Consider the following 20940-nt stretch of genomic DNA (forward strand, 5'->3'; position numbering starts at 1 on the left):
TCATCATTGGTCAATACCTCCACTCCCTGAGGTGTACAGTATATTGTACAATTCAATTTACACAACAGGTCTCTGCCTAGCAGACACACAGGACTTGAATCGCAAACCACAAACTGGTGCTCATCGCTGTACTTCCCTATTTTCACCTGTACCGGTTCTGTCAATTGGCTGGTTATTCTCCTGTTTGCGACCCCTACCACTTGTATGGTCTCTCCAGACATGGGCAGGTCTGGAACTGCAGCTGATCTGATCGTGGATCTAGTGGCTCCTGTGTCCACCAGAAATGTCGTGGGGCACCCTGCTACTTCTGCTTCAACATAGGGTCCCCTCTGGTCCACCTCCAAGGCTGCCCCGAGGGTGCAGTCTTCTCTTTCCACTCTCTGTCCGGTTAATGGGTCCACATAATAGCACTCTTCTCCTTCTACAAACAGGGGCATTTGTCTATAGGTCTTACCCATAGTCCCTACTCGAGGAGGTTGCGGGAACTGGGCTCGGGGAGGAGCCCCCCCCCCTTTGAGCACCTTTCCCTGGTATGGCGTCACCCCTCTTGTAGGCGCGTTCTGGACCTCTTCCTCCTCTATCTCTTGTTCTCCTATCTCTACATTGTAGGGACACTCGCGTTTCCAATGCCCCACCTCGTTACACTGGTGGCACCTAGTCGTTTTCTTCAAGGCAGCTATGTCTATTCTGGGTCTAAAGGTGGAACTCTCCTCATTTCCCTTGTTCTGACTGTACTGCTTCTTTCCTCCTGTACCTGTTCCTTGCTGCTGTTGCTGCTGTCCCCCCTTCCCTGCTGCCTGCATCTGTACCACCATCAACTTTTCTTTTAGTTTCTTAGCCTTGGAGTCTATCTCATCACAGCAGTACCTGGCATATCTCAGTATTTCGTCTAGGGGTTTACTTTGCCAACAAATCGAGTGTTGCTGAATCATTAAACTAATATCCGGTCTCAGTCCCAGGACGAACTTGGACACGAATTGCCCTATGTCTTTTGGATCCATTACATCCAAGCCGCTATACTGTTTAAACGCCTTCAGCAATCTCTCGTAATATTCGTGGACGGTCTCTTTGGGTTCCTGTCTGGTTCGGTCTATTCTGACCCAATCTATGTCTTGCATTGGCACTTTCTCTTTCAGCCAAGTCATCACTCTCTCGAATTTTGCCATCACAATCTCGGACGGCCCATTAGTCTTAGCATCTCTCTCCGGCTCTGTTGTGGGCCACTCAGCGCTAACCTTGCATGCTGTCCACAGATCTCCTGGTACTACAATGTCGAACAGCGTGTTCAGATCTATCCATAGGACCTTTGAGATTTTTACAAATCTCTCGACTTGCTTGTACCACTCCACTGGGTTTTCCCGCAATTTGGGGAAGGAGGTGGTAAAAGCAGCTAAATCTCCCCTACTCCAAGGGACATGCACATAGTTCCCATTTGCGACTTCACGCAAAGGGTATGCTTCTATTCCCTGCAGCCCTGGTGTCATACCAAGCGTGCTTCTCCTGCCGGTCCCTTTCTTGGACCACCTCTCTTCCCACTTATCTAGTGCCCTCCATGTCCTTATTCCAGTGATCAGTTCCCTTATGTGCGTTTTCAGCCCAATCGTTCTCCTCTCATCTAGGTCTCGATCTGTGTAATGTAGCCTGTGGTTACCCTGTAATGCTTTGGTTCTTGACAGGTCCACCATATATTTGCCTGCTAGTTCGACTAACTTCTCATGGATTGCTCTCGCTTTTCGAGTAATGTCCTTTGCCATATACAGTATTTCATCTTGCTCATACATTTCCATTCTTTCTAAAGGCAGGGTACCATCTATCATGTCATCCAGGTCTGACCTTAAGCTGGCGACATCGAGTCTCTTGGCTTTTATCTCAGCTCGCAATATGTCTTTCGAAGGGGGCTCACTGGTCTCCCTACCATCCCAACTCCGAGCTCTACGTTTGGGCTCGGGAGAGTTAATGAGTGCCTTCCCTTGCTCCCATCTCTCCAGGTCCCATGCTCGGCCATCCGATCTTGGAAGGTGATGGAACACGGGCCTGTTACCCCCACTCTTGCTCTGTCCACTCTCTTCTTCTTCTCTCCTTTCACCGTACGCCTCTCTGTTATTTTCCCTCTGGTCGCTACTCTCCCTTTGCCTAGTATCGCTCAGTATCCGATACGATCCTTCCTGGTTCCCCATATTCCCTGGGCTGCGCTCATTTCCGTCATCACAGGGACTATGGTGCGACCTCTCACAACTCCCATTCAGTTCTCTGGTGCCGGGCACACAGTGTGGACACTTAAAGCTGTTTCTGTACTCTTGCGCTCTCCTCTCCTCTTCACTGAGTATTGGGCGCGCCACCCTCCCATTCCCGGGGCCCCCGTTTTCCAGGTCTGTTCTACCTCCACTCCGGGCCCAATGGGTGACCCCCCTACTATCTCTCTCTCTACAGTCCCACTCCGGGCTGCTCTCCCCAGCCCCGCAGTGAGTCCGAGCTCTGCTGTCCTGACTTTCCCTTTCAGCTTCTGCAGCTATGATGCTCTTGTGAGCCTCCACTGCCTCATCCCACTTCTTCATGTACTCATTTAGCTCTTGAAAGGATTTTCGTCCAGTTCCCCTCAGGTCCGCTGGCCATCTAGGGCCCCCTGGATCCCCTCCTGGGTCCCCTGCTGTGTGCATCGGGGTGCTCCACTCTCTCGGTATCGGCAGCTGACTTGGGGAATTAATCGTATCGTTCCTCCTTGCCGTCTCTGCTCTTTCTCTGTCCTTCCGTACCCGTTCTTCCCCTCTTGCTCTTTCTTGGTCATATATCGATATTATAGGACCTATGGTAACAGGTACCTGTAGTGCATCTGGTAATCCGTAGGATGTGGCGCACTCCGTTTCCGGCGCTCTTTGTACCACAAACCTCCCGACTACCTGTTGCACCTGACTAGGCTGGGACAGCTCTTTCTTTGCCTCAGGATCCCACTCTGAACTGGGAAGCGGTCTATGCTCTCCTGCATTGCCCCCCTTTTCTCCTTCACTATGCTCGACCTCTCCCCCTGCTCTATTGTACGGGGGTGGCCTGTCTGTCAATAATCTGTTTATCAGGCTGTCCTCTGTTTCGCTCTCATCATCTTCTTCTAGGGGGCTTTTATTTCCGGGCACCTCTAACACTGGGTACAGTTTATTTACTTCCATGTTATGCACTCTCCATCTTTTAGCATCCGCATCCCACCTGGCATCCTGCACTGCCCTTACCGATCGTTTCACCCTTTCTTGTCGTCTGTTCATATTCTTTTCATGCGCTGCCCTAATCCATGCATCAAGAGCTTCAAACTGGGTCGGTCTAGGCAAGGGTCTCATTGAGGTCATGACTGATTTTAATCGATGTAACACCTCTAATCTGAACGTCCCGTACTTCGGGAACGTCAGTTCCTCATTTCCTTCAGTAATCTTACTCCACTCTGATATCCAAAGGATCGTATGCAACCCAACATTTACTGCCATGTAACGAGCCGGCGTACCCTCCGGCGGGGCTTCTTCCCCTTCATACGATCCCCGCTTCTCTTTTTTAAACACCGCTCTCAGCCATTTAAAACACTTCATAATTATACGCACAATATCCAGCCTCGCTACTCTGTTTACTTCCTGATGACAATCCACCAATCCTGTCGCGGCTTTGCTAACTTGGCCTATCGCAGCGCGGTCTTTCTCCGGTCGGCCAATCACGTCGCGACACTTTCTGACGTCTTTGCTAGCTGGCCTATCACAGCGCGGTCTTTCTCCTGTCGGCCAATCACGTCGCGACTCTTTCTGACGTCACTTTTCTCCGCTTCGCAGCAGCACCCCTCCTTTCTCAACTCGTCTCCCGGTCATGCATGCGTCCCATTCATACACCGAAAAATGACTACTTCCGACCAAGCGGTCACTTCCCTCGACTGTACGTCCACAGTCTATATGTAATTGTCAACACAACTGACGAAATGTCTATCGTCTCTCTGATAGGTTGCTTACACACACAGTAACTTCCGACCAGCGTCCGTTACTCACGCACTCACTCTTACGTTCCCCCTATCTCGGTCTTTCGGGTGATCAATGGTACCTCATGACCCCCTTCACACTAGTTAACAATTACTCTGGGTGTCCGATACACCCGAACCACTTAAGCTCTCCTTGAACTTAAGATTTCCACCGGTTGCGCGCGCTCACAACCTGTTCCACAGTCACTCTACAGACATTCAACTCCGCCAAACATTACAACATAGATACAATACAAAAACACCGCAATCTAACACGCATGACCCTTTATACTCACTCTCGACCGATACTGCTGCTTTTTCTGTCTCACGTCATCCGGATCTTCTTCGGCGGGCGGTTCTTCCGATCATCGATTTCTAGGGGCCTTGGGGTAAGCTAACCTGGCCTAGGTCACCGTCCTCAAGAAGGCAACCATCCTCTATAGCTACCAACTGGAAGGGCGAGATTTTGATCGATACCTTATCACTATTGATCCAAACCTCGGTCTGGTCGACTGAACCTTTGTTGCCTGTCTTTGAGGAAGAAAGTGCATCTATTAGCAAGTTAGTTCACCCAATAAAGGACTCTGCTCCCAAAGATCACAAACAACTTCTAGCTTTCAAAAGTTTATTGTAAAGATATGATAAGCTGCAAATACAGGCATCTCAGAATGAGATTCACGAGATACACAGGTCCAACTACATACATGTGCTCTCTGAAAGCCCTCAGACGAGCAACGGAAATTACTAACACAAGTTCTAAGAATAATAAAGCTATCAGCATTGACGCATATCTCTCCTTCATTTAAGTTGGAGGAAAACACACAGGTTAGGCTGTCCCTACCCTGCTCTAGATGGTATCCCTACTTAACCAAATCCCAACCTAACAAAGGTGTCAGCAGTAAATGACCCCCAAGGGAAGTCACTCACTCTAAGTCTCTTGGTGAAAACCTATAGTTCTCCAGTCATGACCCCTCTCTGCCTACCCATCCGCTCTCTAAAGGGTCCTCAGGTATCTGATCTAACTCCTCCCCGGGGTGCTGTCCCTAATACAAAACAGTCAACAACATTTGAGACGCCCCTTGTGAGACGCCCCTCACGTGGTGTAGCTTCTGGCTTTTTCCATGCTGCTTTGTATTGGGCCTCATACGTTGGAGTTGACCTTGCTTCTCAGACTCTTCTCCGGCCCGCTGATACCCCTTAAACATTCCGGAACCCTCCTCCATGTCTGGGCCGTCTACTGAACAGACCTCTATTCATTCATTTATAATTGGATCCCCCCTTTTCCCTTGCAGACAGACATCTGCAGCCAAGAACCCAACTCTCATAGACTTCCAAAAAGGTTTGCAACATTTCTCGGCCCAGACATGTACGTGTAAATCAATGTTAAAACATTTCAGGCCTACAGCATTTCTCATAATGATTATAGCATTCAACTTCTTCATTAATTAAGCATGTTAATACTCTTATTCTATTAATCAGTAAACACATCTATAAATCATGGCTCATTAATGCAATGACCAAAACATTAGTTCAATCTATGTCGTGAAAAGAAACACCTTCCCCTTCCCTTCTAGCTCTGGCCCTGAGGCCTACCACATTCTGCGTTTAACCACATGCCATCTTACATTTTAGCAGCTTACACGACATGGATTCAGGAATAATCACATCTAATAAAATCATATAGTGTCACACATTTCTGTATTAGTTCCACTTCTACTTAAATCTCTACATTAGCTATACATTCAGAATATAATTGCAGATACTACTAGCACTCATGGCATTTCTCCTCATGATTTGTGCTTACTACAGGTAAGTGTGATGCACTCATACATTTAGGTCAGTTTGCGCTCTCTCAGAATGAAGCTCCTCGCGGTTATGGTCCGCTCGCCTCCCAGCGCCCTCTCTAACCTGACACATGCACAGAAAGGAGGCAAGCAGGCGGGCAGCAGTCACTTTTTACAGCGCAGGGCCCCTTGGAGTGAGTGCCTCGCAGTGCCTGTCCGCCCTGTGCTGCTGCGCTCCGCACACTTCCAGGCCCCTTGGAGTGAGTGCCTCGCAGTGCCTGTCCGCCCTGTGCTGCTGGGCTCCGCACACTTCCAGGGCCCCTTGGAGTGAGTGCCTCGCAGTTCCTGTCCGCCCTGTGCTGCTGGGCTCCGCACACTTCCAGGGCCCCTTGGAGTGAGTGCCTCGCAGTGCCTGTCCGCCCTGTGCTGCTGCGCTCCGCACACTTCCAGGCCCCTTGGAGTGAGTGCCTCGCAGTGCCTGTCCGCCCTGTGCTGCTGCGCTCCGCACACTTCCAGGTCCCTTTGGAGCGAGTGCCTCGCAGTGCCTGTCCGCCCTGTGCTGCTGGGCTCCGCACACTTCCAGGGCCCAGGGAGCAGTGCTAAATTTGTAAAAAAGCACAAGTGCCAGGGGCTGTCGCCGGGAGGCCACTGCAGCCTGCACCACACATTGCCCCTGCCATGCTTCCAGTGATAGTAACAATACGACTGCTAACCGTCACAATCCTACAAGTGTGACAATTCAGACTATTCCAAGCCCCCAAAGCTACAAGAATGGCTTGGGCGGCAGGTAATAATCATTTTTAATGTCTTGAATTAATATTTAACTGTTGTTTTGGCCATCTCTAAATTAGCCAGATGGCGCCACCTTGTGGCAGACTTTCACCAGCCCCTTATTTACAAGCCCCTTGCGCCACTGGTGCGTCCCTTTTTCCCATGTTAAAAGTGACGCACCGATGGCGCGAGGCACTTGTAAATAAGCCTGTAAGGCCTTATTTATGATAAGTGTTGCCTCGCTGCGACAATGCAGCGATGCAACTCTTCGCAGTGCGCCCTCCGTGCGACACCATTGATGCGCCGTATGTATAGTACGGCGTATCACGTCGCAAGGAGTTACAGATACGCCAGTATTCCTGACGTATCTGTATGCGCAATAGTGGCACATTGCCGGGGTGTGTCTGAAATCAGGCCCAACTCCAGCAGTCTGTTCTTTCACAAGGAGCAAGCCCATGTGAAAAGGCCTGCGTCACCCTTACGCTTGCAATGAGGCAGGCGTAGGATTTTGACACAATGGTGTCCTAGAAGTGGCGCACTGAAATATTATAGATTTCAATGCGCCACTTTTATGAAGCTTTGATACAGGAGAACACCTACCCTGCATACATTATAACTAGTGCTCCTGATTTTATGGTATTTGTTTTTTGGACATTTCCGTCTGTATTTATCCATATTTATTTTTTGCTAATTTTATTCGTATTTATCCATATTTATTTTTGGTTTTGTGGACAAATTAAGCTGAAATTAGTATATTTCCACATTTATTTAACTGGTAAATATGAACTCATTCTTGAATGCCCACTGGGTTTCAATGTTGTAAACCCCCACAGAAGTAAAATCAATGCACTGTTAAGAAAATATGCATATTTCAGTATCAACTTTGTGCATATCTACTGCAGTTAAAGCCTCTTTACTAAATTTCCTTTCTTTTTTCTCCCCTTACCTATCAATTCACACAGCAAATCGACTGGCAGTCATGGCAAACAGTATTATTTAGAATTACTCAAAAGCAACCCTATTTCCGTTTTTATCCACACTTAAAAATAAATACAGACTAGAAAATATTTTTTTTCTGTCTGTATTTATCTGTAAAAATCAGAAAAAACAGAAAACAGGGAGCCTTAATTATAACTGACGCAGTTATAATGTAGTGCAGGGGTTTACGAAGTGATGCAGCTATCTAGATGCGTTACTTCGTAAATATTGCGCAATATTTATGCCACCACAGCATCACAAAAAGTGACACAATGGCAGCGTGAATGTGACACAGGGCTACATAAATAAGCCCCTAAGTGCTGGTGCAGAGCACCGGAAACCACAGGCTCAAATTAGGCACTGCCTTGGAGTGAGTGCTGGGCAGTTCCTGCCTGCTCTGTACTGCCGGGCTCTGCCCAGTTTCATGTCCCAGGGAGTGAGTACCGCACAGTGCCGGGGGGATCTATACTGCTGGGCTCTGCGCAGTTTGAGCACCCAGGGAGTGAGTACCGCACAGTGCCTGCCCACACTGTACTGCTGGGCTCTGACAGTTTCAGGTCCCAGGGAGTGAGCGCCGGGCAGTGCCAGCTCACGCGATCAGCACTGCTGGGCTTTAAAAGTGACATGCCCATTGGAGTAAGTACAGGGGACGGCTCTCCACCTCCCGGCATGCTCTGCGAAGCTCGGGGCCCCAGAGCGTGTTCCATCAGCTCCCACTCTTCGCTCCTGCGCACAGGCGTAGCCCCCTGGAGGTGAGTTTTGGGTAGTGCCTTGCCAGTCTCAGTTTGGGACCCAGGGAGTGAGTGCCATGCAGTGTCTGCCTCGCTGCCCTGGCCCTCTCACGGTTCTGTCTCCAGGGAGTGAGTGCCGTGCAGTGCCTGCCCACGCTGCCCTGGCCCTCTCACGGTTCTGTCTCCAGGGAGTGAGTGCCGTGCAGTGCCTGCCTCGCTGCCCTGGCCCTCTCACGGTTCTGTCTCCAGGGAGTGAGTGCCGTGCAGTGCCTGCCCATGCTGCCCTGGCCCTCTCACGGTTCTGTCTCCAGGGAGTGAGTGCCGTGCAGTGTCTGCCTCGCTGCCCTGGCCCCCTCACGGTTCTGTCTCCAGGGAGTGAGTGCCGTGCAGTGCCTGCCCACGCTGCCCTGGCCCTCTCACGGTTCTGTCTCCAGGGAGTGAGTGCCGTGCAGTGCCTGCCCACTCTGCCCTGGCCCCCTCACGGTTATGTCTCTAGGGAGTGAGTGCCATGCAGTGTCTACTGACGTTGCAGTGCTGTCCCCTCACACTTTCGGGTCCCAGGGAGTGAGTGCCGTGCAGTGCCTGCCCACGCTGCCCTGGCCCTCTCACGGTTCTGTCTCCAGGGAGTGAGTGTCGTGCAGTGCCTGCCTCGCTGACCTGGCCCTCTCACGGTTCTGTCTCCAGGGAGTGAGTGCCGTGCAGTGCCTGCCCACGCTGCCCTGGCCCCCTCACGGTTCTGTCTCCAGGGAGTGAGTGCCGTGCAGTGCCTGCCTCGCTGCCCTGGCCCTCTCACGGTTCTGTCTCCAGGGAGTGAGTGCCGTGCAGTGCCTGCCCACGCTGCCCTGGCCCTCTCACGGTTCTGTCTCCAGGGAGTGAGTGCCGTGCAGTGCCTGCCTCGCTGCCCTGGCCCTCTCACGGTTCTGTCTCCAGGGAGTGAGTGCCGTGCAGTGCCTGCCTCGTTGCCCTGGCCCTCTCACGGTTCTGTCTCCAGGGAGTGAGTGCCGTGCAGTGCCTGCCCACGCTGCCCTGGCCCTCTCACGGTTCTGTCTCCAGGGAGTGAGTGCCGTGCAGTGCCTGCCTCGCTGCCCTGGCCCTCTCACGGTTCTGTCTCCAGGGAGTGAGTGCCGTGCAGTGCCTGCCTCGCTGCCCTGGCCCTCTCACGGTTCTGTCTCCAGGGAGTGAGTGCCGTGCAGTGCCTGCCCACGCTGCCCTGGCCCTCTCACGGTTCTGTCTCCAGGGAGTGAGTGCCGTGCAGTGCCTGCCCACGCTGCCCTGGCCCCCTCACGGTTCTGTCTCCAGGGAGTGAGTGCCATGCAGTGTCTACTGACGTTGCAGTGCTGGGCCCCTCACACTTTCGGGTCCCAGGGAGTGAGTGCCGTGCAGTGCCTGCCCACGCTGCCCTGGCCCTCTCACGGTTCTGTCTCCAGGGAGTGAGTGCCGTGCAGTGCCTGCCCACGCTGCCCTGGCCCTCTCACGGTTCTGTCTCCAGGGAGTGAGTGCCGTGCAGTGCCTGCCCACGCTGCCCTGGCCCCCTCACGGTTCTGTCTCCAGGGAGTGAGTGCCATGCAGTGTCTACTGACGTTGCAGTGCTGGGCCCCTCACACTTTCGGGTCCCAGGGAGTGAGTGCCGTGCAGTGCCTGCCCACGCTGCCCTGGCCCTCTCACGGTTCTGTCTCCAGGGAGTGAGTGCCGTGCAGTGCCTGCCTCGCTGCCCTGGCCCTCTCACGGTTCTGTCTCCAGGGAGTGAGTGCCATGCAGTGCCTGCCCACGCTGCCCTGGCCCTCTCACGGTTCTGTCTCCAGGGAGTGAGTGCCGTGCAGTGCCTGCCCACGCTGCCCTGGCCCTCTCACGGTTCTGTCTCCAGGGAGTGAGTGCCGTGCAGTGCCTGCCTCGCTGCCCTGGCCCTCTCACGGTTCTGTCTCCAGGGAGTGAGTGCCGTGCAGGGCCTGCCTCGCTGCCCTGGCCCTCTCACGGTTCTGTCTCCAGGGAGTGAGTGCCGTGCAGTGCCTGCCCACGCTGCCCTGGCCCTCTCACGGTTCTGTCTCCAGGGAGTGAGTGCCGTGCAGTGCCTGCCTCGCTGCCCTGGCCCTCTCACGGTTCTGTCTCCAGGGAGTGAGTGCCGTGCAGTGCCTGCCCACGCTGCCCTGGCCCTCTCACGGTTCTGTCTCCCAGAGAGTGAGTGCAGTGCCTGCCCTCGTTGCCCTGACGCCCTCCCAGGGAGTGAGTGCCGTGCAGTGCCTGCCCTCGTTGCCCTGACGCCCTCCCAGGGAGTGAGTGCCGTGCAGTGCCTGCCCTCGTTGCCCTGACGCCCTCCCAGGGAGTGAGTGCCGTGCAGTGCCTGCCCTCGTTGCCCTGACGCCCTCCCAGGGAGTGAGTGCCGTGCAGTGCCTGCCCGTCTTGCCCGCTGGTCCCATGGAAGGCTGCACGGAGACGGATTTCCCATAACCGAAGCTGACACTTGGCTCTCACGCCCCTCCCCCTCCCAGCAGCAGCCCAGCCGTGCCTCACAGATGTGCGGGCACGTCACGCCCAGTGCTGCCTGTGCCCACTGAGAGGGTCACGACCTTTACAGCAATGGTGGCTGTGCGTGTCAAGGCCAACGAGGCAGAACCCGTGCGGAAAGGACCGCGCCTCAAGGCGCTACCTTCATTAAAGCACAGGCTGGGATTGTAACCGATGTATGTGTAGCGGAGAATGCGTGCCACTCACAGGCCCTGCGGCAAACACGGCCGCATAGCTCGGTGGGTTCATGCTGCTGCTGCTGCTGCTTTTCATATCTGTGCAAACGCTTGCACTGCCCAGGGTTTGCTCTCTCTGATGCTGGACGCTGGCTGAAACACCTGCTCGTTAGATCTATTCTCGGAGGAGGCCGAGTTTTCAATGCCAGTAATATAGCTCAGTCGGTAGGCCACAGATCAGTCTTGGTAAAGCAGCTCAGCGGATTAAGATGCCCTCTGCAGACATCTTCGTGTACTTTACTGGACAAATGCTTTTAAGCCTTAGTTTCTCATCATTCAGTGGTCGTTAAAAAGACTGCCGGTCAGTTACGGTAAAATAACTAAATTTTAACGTGAAATACAAAAAATTTGGCATTAATGGATTTAACATAGGGCCGTTCTGCCCTCGGGCCCTCGCTAAAGTGAAAGCCCGTTAACTTTTCTAGTCCTGTGTGAAGGCACAAAGTTAAGTGTTGTCCTTTAATGGAGCTCATAGTATAAAGCCAGGCCTAGCGTTTGTGTACCACTGTCCTCCCTCTCACTGGCCAATCAGCTGCGCAGAGGCAGGGGGGTACAGGAGATAAAGATCTTCCATGTTACGATTCACAAACTTGAAAGCAGCCCCCTCGTGTGGCCAAAGTGCGGAACTACGGGATGTAGGAAGAGCGCTGTCGTTGGCACCCAGCGGCCAAGGGTGGTATTACACAGATTCTTGCTCTGTCGAGGCACTGAGTATTTTATTTATTTATTCAATGCAGTTCTATATAGCGCGAACTTTACCCAAAGGTGTTAGAGCGCTTTACAAAAGAAACAGATAAGTTACATAAGGTACACAAGATACACTAAACACGCGAACCAGTTACATATAACACTGTATCTATTCCCCTGAGGTGTGAGCCGGGTGTTCTAGCCTGCCTTCGCATTTTAAAAATTACATTTGGTTCTATATTATTTTCGCCGTATGTATTTTAACTGTGGTGCTATTATAATTCTGACTAGCCTTAATCTGCTCTTAGCGCCTTACTTGTTTAGTGGGTGACTGCACTGCACCTCGGAATAGCCACTGCAGTAGCGTGACTACAGGAACGGTGCCGCCATTTTAGATGGACACCAGGACAGCGCTCTAGTTGTTTTGCGCTTGTATCCTCTGCTGTATTTAAATCGCGCTCTATTCTCGCGCGCCCTGTAACACTGTATCTATTCCCCTGAGGCGTGAGCCGGGGGTTCTAGCCTGCCTTCGCATTTTAAAAATTACATTTGGTTCTATATTATTTTCGCCGTATGTATTTTAACTGTGGTGCTATTATAATTCTGACTAGCCTTAATCTGCTCTTAGCGCCTTACTTGTTTAGTGGGTGACTGCACCGCACCTCGGAATAGCCACTGCAGTAGCGTGACTACAGGAACGGTGCCGCCATTTTAGGTGGACACCAGGACAGCGCTCTAGTTGTTTTGCGCTTGTATCTTCTCCCTATATAATGCACATATGGAATTGACGGCGCAGCGGGCGGGCGCAGCGGGCGCGCCGGCGGCGCGCCAAAGGCAAGCCCGTCTGCGCCCGTCATCGCCTGTCCATCGCCTCTCGCCACTACCCCTGGTCCTGCCCTACTTTCGGTGCACAGGTATGACAAGGAACAACTCATGTCTTTAAAACCTGATGCGGGGGTTTGCGTGGAACTCCCATTACAGCTAGGTAAGTCTAGCCTGAGGTGTCAGTCTTGTGCTTTTACATCATCCTCTCCTTTGGGGGTCCGGAGTTCGGAAGCGTTAGGGAATCAAATAGTGTTCACTGTCTTACAACTAAATGTGCGCTCACTGGTAAAACACCATATGGAGGTTCACTCGTTACTTTGTGACGAAAACCCTGATGTTCTCTTTGTTTGTGAGACATGGTTGCGGGATGATACGCCTGGGATAACTGGTATACTTCTCCCAGAAGGCTATCTGATGGACTCCAGGGGAGGGGGTATTGCTGTTATCTACAAGGCTTTATATCCCTGTACTTTCACGGCGGAGAAGCTATGGGGATGTGAATGTGCACGTTTTAGACTTGATATAAATTCGCATTTTGCTTTCTCTGGTCTTTATATCTACTGCCCTCCTGGTAATGCCTCCAAATTCTGTGAAGCCCTATTAGAATTGGTGGGCACTTTGGTGTTGCAATCCGCCAACTTCTCTATTTTGGGCGACTTAAATCTTCACTTTGATGAAATGCAGGATCATGCTATCGGTAATTTGATTGCCGACTTAGCAGCTTTCCAATTAGACCTACTGGGACGGGATGCCACTCATGCCGCAGGACATCTACTAGATCCGGTCTTTTCTAACATCCCTGATGTTCAGGTTGATCAACCTCTTCCCATTGTCTGGACTGATCATTATTTGATCAAAGTTAGCTGGAAGATGACACAACTCCCAAAATCTAATGCCACAACGTTGGCGTTTAAAAGACCTTGGCATAAACTTAATCTAGACGATTTCCACACCCATCTGAGAGAGACCATTGTAGAAGATTTGGCTGACCCGGAGATCGCATATACTGCCTTTTGCGACTGGATAAGTGGAGGGCTTGACGCCCTGATTCCAGCTAGGTGGGTCAGAGAACGGAACTCAACCTCCAACCCTTGGTTCTCAGATTCTCTAAGAATACTCAGGAAGGAATGTAAAAGAGCAGAACGTCTGTGGAGAAGGGACTATGACAAAGACCTCAAATCTGTGAATACGGCTAAATTAAAACATTATCATAGAATGATATGCTCCACACGCGCGAAGTTTTACGCGGAAAAAATCAGGGACAGTTCGAATCCCACGAAATACATCTTTAAAATTGTTCAGGAACTAAAAAACACCAAAACCTCAGCCTCACATGTAAATTCAGCACAGCAATGCGAGGACCTTGCTCTTTTCTTTTTGAGCAAAGTGCAGAAAATCTACGCTACTTTTCCTCAGCATTTCCCTGCTTCAGGCTTTGTCACGGTCAGGGAGAAGACATCCACTCTCACCATGATACCTGAGCTCTCGTGTGACAAACTTATGAGACTTTGTAAAAAGGTTAAATCAGGGTCTCCATCTGACCCAATGAGGCCAGCACAGTTTTTGGACTCTATGGATCTTGTGCTGAAACCTCTCCAGCGGATACTTAACTTGTCTTTTACCACTTCGATAGTACCTTTGGCTTGGAAACAGGCTCTGGTCTCCCCTATTATTAAAAAACCCACACTTGATCCCTCTTTGCCTGAGAATTTTAGGCGAATCTCCCTGCTTCCATGGGTGGCTAAAATAGCTGAAGCTCATGTGAATGAGGTGTTGGCTCGCCATATGACCCTTAATAACATTCTGGACCCGTCTCAAAATGGCTTCAGAGCGGGTCATAGTACCGAGTCAGCCCTGTTGGCCTCCACGGAGTACTTAAGATCTACCCTTGACGCCGGTCAGAGTGCAGCGCTTATACTATTAGATCTTAGCGCTGCCTTTGATACGGTGTCCCATGACATCTTGCTGTACCGTTTGGAGGCTATTGGGATCATGGATCAGGCCCTGGAATGGTTCCGTGCATTCTTGACGGATAGATCCTTCCGGGTCTCGGCACCACCTTTTCAGTCTCAAGTTCATTCCATCTGTCAAGGGGTTCCGCAGGGCTCTGCGTTGAACCCGACGTTGTTCAATCTGTATGTTCAACCCCTCGCGGCTGTGGCAAGGGAATGGGGCCTTACGTTAGTTTCGTATGCTGACGATACTCAGCTGATTTTTACCTTGGCTGAAGGTCCCTCGGCCACAGCCTCGAAGTTCCGAGATGGTATGACCGCTGTTGCCCAATGGATGGCTGAAAACTGCCTTCAATTAAATGCCACTAAAACTGAGGTGATGTTGGCAGGAAAAAACACCTCTCTTTGGAACGAACATTGGTGGCCAGCCTCCTTAGGCATTATGCCTTCCACCAAGCCAGTGGTCAAGAACTTGGGAGTGTGGCTGGATGCAGATCTTAATTTCCAGTGCCACACGAAGAAGGTGGCAGCGACTTGTGTGGGCTTGTTGAGGGGCCTTCGCCCTATTTTGAAGTTTTTCCCAGCGCCTGTTCGGCAGCTTATTATCCAAGCGACAATTCTATCACGCTTGGACTATGCCAGCGCGTTATTCTTGGGTGCTAACAAAGCTGAGATTCTGCGTCTTCAGCGAGTACAGAACTCAGCAGCCCGAGCTCTTGTCGGGCTGCCTCGCAGATGCTCTGTTAGAGCCACCATCAGAGCCTTACACTGGTTACCGATTCAAGCTAGAATCCAGTTTAAGACGCTTTGCTTAGCGTTTAAAATCTTGAAAGGTACCAGTCCGGAGTTACTTCGCCCACTCTTAACCTCGTACACTCCTCAACGTAATTTGCGCTCCTTAGGGCAACATCTGGTAAATATACCTAAGTTCAGACTCTGCCGCGTCGGAGGTCGCTCCTTTCGACTACTGGCGGCCAAATTGTGGAATTCCCTGCCTGTTTCTATTCGTGGAATCAATGAGCTTCTCCCTTTTCGAAAAGCCATTAAGACTTTTCTTTTTCCTTCAACTTAGGTTGCCTTTCTTGTAGTTTCCTTTTCTGGTATCATGTTACAGTTAGCGCCGGGACGCCCCTTAGCTGGGACAGCTGTGCGCTCAAACAAACTATTAACATAACATAACATAACATATATACAATTACAATGGTACACAAGAGAGGCTGAGCACGCTAACAAGTAACATATATGCAGTTTCAAGTCTAACTATTTGCATATTTATAATGTAAAAAATAAAAAGGTGTCAGCGTTAGGTTAAAACAGGAGTAAAATACATATTTATAAAGTTGACCTCATATGAGTACTAGATGGCCGTAAGGGTCAAGAAAGGGGTTGAATTATTCCAGGAAGTGCCTTTGGAGGAGGAGAATTTTAAGATCAGTTTTAAAGGTCCGGAATGAGGTGGTGGAGGAAGTGAGTTCCAGATTCTGGTCGCATTACCAGTGAAAGATTGAGCCATAAATCTTTCCCTTTTGAAGGTAGGAGGTTCAAACAGTAAGTTGTCTGCATTGCGTGAAGGTCTAGAGCTGCCTGAGATTTTGAGTTTATTATCCTGATAGCGAGGGGTGGAGGTGTGCAAGGCTTTGTGGATGAATTAGGCAGTCTTGTAAATTGACCTTGCTTCGATAGGAAGTCAGCAATGATACATCATTAAGGGTGTGATGTGATAATTTCTTTTAGCCCCATATATATGAAGCGAGCTGCTGAGTGGAGGATGGATTTTAGAGGGGAAAGGTGGCATTTGGGGAGGCCAGCCAGGAGAGGGTTGCAGTAGTCCAACCTGGAAAGAACCAAAGATTGAACCAGGGTTTTTAGGTCTTGCTCAGGAAAGAAGCGCCAGACCCCCCAGAGAAGGAGCTGTTAGTAGCCTGCATTGTTGGCGATGGTATTGATATGGGACTATAAGTTGGAACACCCACAGCAAAACGCCAGTTGGAACGCCCCTTTCACGCAAAGTGCTGCATGTAAAGGGGCCGTATTTACAAGGACAGGAAAAGCCACGCAGGATGGCTTTTTGTGTCCTTATAAATATGGGGCAACAAGTTGTGCCGACGGTGCGTCACAAAAAGAGATGCAACGGTGGCGCATGGGGCTTGTAAATATGCCCCTCTATACTATGAGAACTGATGTCTGTCTTCTCTCTTCTTTCCCTCAGCCTACAGGACAGTGTGTGCAGTCAACGGGCCGCTGGTGATACTGGACAATGTGAAGGTACGTATGAGCCTGTTATGTGACTCTTTGTACAGTGCTTTATACCATCTTAGTGTAGCTTCTAAGCACACCTGTCTATCTGGTTGAACCAACTGACGTGCATGAATTTGCAATGCTACTTCGATGTAGTTCATATATTAACAATGACAATATTTATGTTATAGAAGGCATAATAAATGTATTATTTTAGGACCAATTATGCTTCAAAAGCTCTCACAATCCAAATGTTACCATGGCTACATCTCAGCACTTTCTCTGCAGGTTTGCACATTGCTTAGGCCTTCCCAGTTTTAGACAATGTAGGCATTTTTCGCACTTTAGGCTAGACTTGCTTATTGCTGGCCTAGCAAAGCCTGTATAAATGACTGACGTCTATGTGAGATAGAGTTTTAACAATAATCGATAATTTTACTTCAAGATTTTATCTATTTATATGACTTGTTTTGTATCAATGTTTATGGTTTTTAATAACTAATAAACAAATTTACCTACCTGCCCACAAAAGCTATCATGAGATTATTCTCTTACCCTAAGAGGATTTTACATTTTCAAAAACCATTTACCATTCTGTGGGTAAACATTGCCATTGCTTCAACAGACATGGCCAGTCCTTAAACAGAGATAACTGTTCTTTGAACCGCCATTGCTGTTTTTTAAAATGACATTGCCATTTTATCAACAGATATCGTCATATTTTGAACAGGAATTGTCATTCCTTGAGCAGGCATTGCTACACTTTGAACAGGCATTGCCACACTTTGAACAGGCATTGCCATTACTTGAACACATATTGCCATTTTATGAACAGGAATGGCCAAACCTGGCACAGACTTTGCTATTCCTTGAACAGGCATTGCCTTTCTCTGAACCGGCTTTGCTATCCCTCGAACAGGCATTGCCAAACTTTGAACTGGCATTGGCATTCATTGAATAAGCACTGTCATACTTTGAACTGACCTTGCCATTTCTTGACCCAACATTGTCGTTCCTTGAACAGACATTACCATTCAGGGAAGAGACATTGCAATTTTATGAACAGACACGGACATTCTTTGAACAGATATTGCAATTCCTTGAATAGAAGTTACAATTTTTCAAACAAACATTGGTATATTTTGAGCTCGCAGTGCCATTTCTTATACAGACATTGCCCTTCATTGATGAGCATTGCCATTTTCTCAAACAGACTTGCCATTCTTTGAAGAAACATGGACATTTCTTGAAAAGACATTGCCATTTCTGAACAGGCATTGCCACATTTTAAACAGGCATTGCCATTACTTTAACAGGCATTGCCATTTTATGAACATGAATGGCCATACCTGGAACAGGCTTTGCCATCCTTAGAACAGGCATTGCCAAACTTTAAACTGGCATTGCCATTCATATAACAAGCACTGTCATACTTTGAACTGACAATGCCATTCCTTGAACTGGCATTGTCATTCCTAGAACAGACATTGCCATTCCGTGAAGAGACAGACATCGACATTCGTTGTACAGATATTGCAATTTCTTGATTAGAAATTGCCATTTCTCGAACAAACATTGGCCTGGTATGAGCTGACATTGCCATTCCTTAGCAAACACAAGGAGACGATGGACGGAGTGCTGAAACTTTTCAGACACTCACCCCCAGTCACAGTTCTGGGTTGAATCCATCATCATTCTTTAGCTCACTTTGCCACCTCAGTTCAGACCCAGCTATATGGAAATCAGTCTTGACCCTGTGCCTTAAGGGAACAGTCCAGCCCGAACTGCCAAGCCAGGTCTTCCCTAAACCGGAAACAAGCATTCCTTAAACAGACATTGCCCTTCCTTGAAGAGGCATTGCCATTTTCTCGAACAGACTTGCCATTCTTTGAAGAAAGATGAACATTTCTTGAAAAGACATTGCCATTTCTTGAACAAGCTTTGCCATTCCTGAAATAGATTTTACGGTACTTTGAACAGACATTGCAATTTCTTGAAAACACATTGCTATTCATTGAACAGGCATTGCCATTTCTCAAACAATGATTGTCTTTCTTTCACGAGACAGTGCCATGCTTTGAACAGACATTGCCATTTCTTGAACAGACATTGCCATTCATTTGAAGCACCAAAAGGCCCTGTAAACAGTTAGAGAGGAAGTGGAGAGCCAGCTGTGGAACCATCGATAGAACCACCTACAAGGCTGCACTCAGACGCTACCACCAGCAACTAAGAGACACCAAAAAAAGAGTGCTAGCAGATTGTATCGAAGAATGCTCCAATAGCTGTAAGGAGAGCTTCTCAATTGTCAAAGACTTCACACCCTCAGCCTACGTCAACAACATCAACTCCTCCCAGGAACTCTGCGATGACCTATGAAACTTCTTCCACAGCCGAATCACAAACATCTAATTTGGGTCAAGAGATGTGTCCACATTTCTGACCCATCTGTCAATCCTTGCGCCATGGTGTGCGGTATTGTAAATACAGCGTATCCATGGTGACGCAAGGGTTTTGCATGGTGGCGCAGGGAAAGTGATGCATCTCTACAGATGCTTCACTTTCTTGTAACTCTGCCCCTGCATGTTTTTTCGGTCTTTCCCCTCCAGGTATCTACACATAAAATAATGGGCAGCTTAAATGAAAAATAACTAAATAAAAGTAGGTTCTACTCAGTAGGAAATGCACTGAAGTACATTATGAAACCTCTATTAATTAATGCACTGCAAATGTCTGTGTGTAACCAGACAGCCACAGAGTTAAATCTTGGTTGGTGCAGTGGAGAGTAGTGACGTGTATTTTTAGTATTACGAGGTCACAGCCTGTGACAGAAAAGTACTGTGAATATCTAAGTCATTATTTTATACTTGCATTACACACAGTATAAGATAGACTGCTAAAATGTTCGCAAAAAGTTTTACAATAAAATGGTGCCTACAAAATATAGATTTTATTAATATCCAGACTGTACTTAATGCAATTTTTTACATAATGGTCTCTTTAAAATCTGCTCACGGATAGTAAGCGTTATGTACATAAAAATACAATTAAATGCACGCACTTCACAGCTCAATTGTTAACTCTTTGCACTACCACTCAAAAAGAATACATCTTTCTCATCACAAAGCTTCCAGTGATTTGTTCAGTTAAAGCAAGTACTGGATCTCAAGAATCCCTTACGTTTGCTGATTACCCTTTACATTTGCAGATTAACTTGTTGCACACATTTGCATTTCTTTCAGCCTTGCACCCTAGCAGGAAGGTTTGTTTAGCCAATGCCCGGCCTCAGTTTCACAGCACAGTACACTCCCGGAATGACACTCCAGCTGACGCATTTTAAGGATCAGAATTACTTTTTCCAAACCAAAGAGTAAACGCTTTGGACTGCAGGCAGAAGTGTGGCTGGGGAATGGGAGCCTCCCTTCCCATGACTCCACAGCCCCTGGGGGATGCCCCACAGATTGAAGCCCTCTGATCTAGAATAATGCAATGCAGTGCAAATCGCTGCGTTGCGTTACTCTGCCCCTGAAAGGTGTTCCTGGGGTGGAGCATGCGTACTCCCACTCATCCACCCATGGATTTTGGCGCAATTCCCAGATTTACCACTACTGGTAGACCTGACCACGCGTGCCTGTTTTGGCACTATGCTGCATATTGTGCACCAGCACTGGGGAAAGTCAGGAATGCGCTGTATAATGTTAAATACAGTGCCTTACTGCCCTTTCCCTTTCACGCAGCGCAGCAAGGTGGCTCACTGCGCTGCGTGAAATAATGATAAATCGTCCCCTGGGTTTGTCGCGGAGGCCTGGAGAGGGGAACTCAAACGGATGGATTCATGTGCTGCTAGTAAGGACTCGGGAGCATATTATCAAGCCCAACATCGCCACTTTAGCGGCTGTTTTCGGCCAAAAAGCTGCGATATATTTATCTCCATGTCATCAATGCGCCGCTAACATGCATTAGCACATGTTAGCAGCAGTTTTACTAATGCCTCGCATTGATAATTAGATGCGAAGTAGGCGTTCCTTCACAAAACAACAGTAAATAGTTGCAAAGAAAACATTGTGCTATTAACAAGCCGGACCCGGACACCCGATGCGATAAAAATAGCCGCCCTAACCGTGGTTATCGCAGGAATCTAACGTCATGTAAAACCCTGACTTAGCTATCTTTTTAATGGGAGGTGGATCGACAGATTAAGTCCACACTCCCATATTTACAAGCTTTTCATTAGCGCTGTGAAATCATCGCTTG

At 49.1% G+C, this 20940-nt stretch overlaps 1 protein-coding gene across 4 annotated transcripts in view; it reads left to right on the top strand.

The window, feature by feature from the left end:
• ATP6V1B1 (ATPase H+ transporting V1 subunit B1) overlaps window positions 1–20940 on the top strand; it is a 989440-nt gene that overhangs the window by 864901 nt on the left and 103599 nt on the right. For all 4 annotated transcript variants that reach the window (XM_078674535.1, XM_078674534.1, XM_078674536.1 and 1 more), the window contains one exon: window positions 16658–16713. In XM_078674535.1, the coding sequence (XP_078530661.1) occupies window positions 16658–16713 (56 nt within the window). The remainder of the gene's footprint in view (window positions 1–16657; window positions 16714–20940) is intronic.

The sequence above is a fragment of the Lissotriton helveticus genome, chromosome 2_1 (genome assembly GCF_964261635.1).
Source record: "Lissotriton helveticus chromosome 2_1, aLisHel1.1, whole genome shotgun sequence".
Lineage (NCBI taxonomy): Eukaryota > Metazoa > Chordata > Amphibia > Caudata > Salamandridae > Lissotriton > Lissotriton helveticus.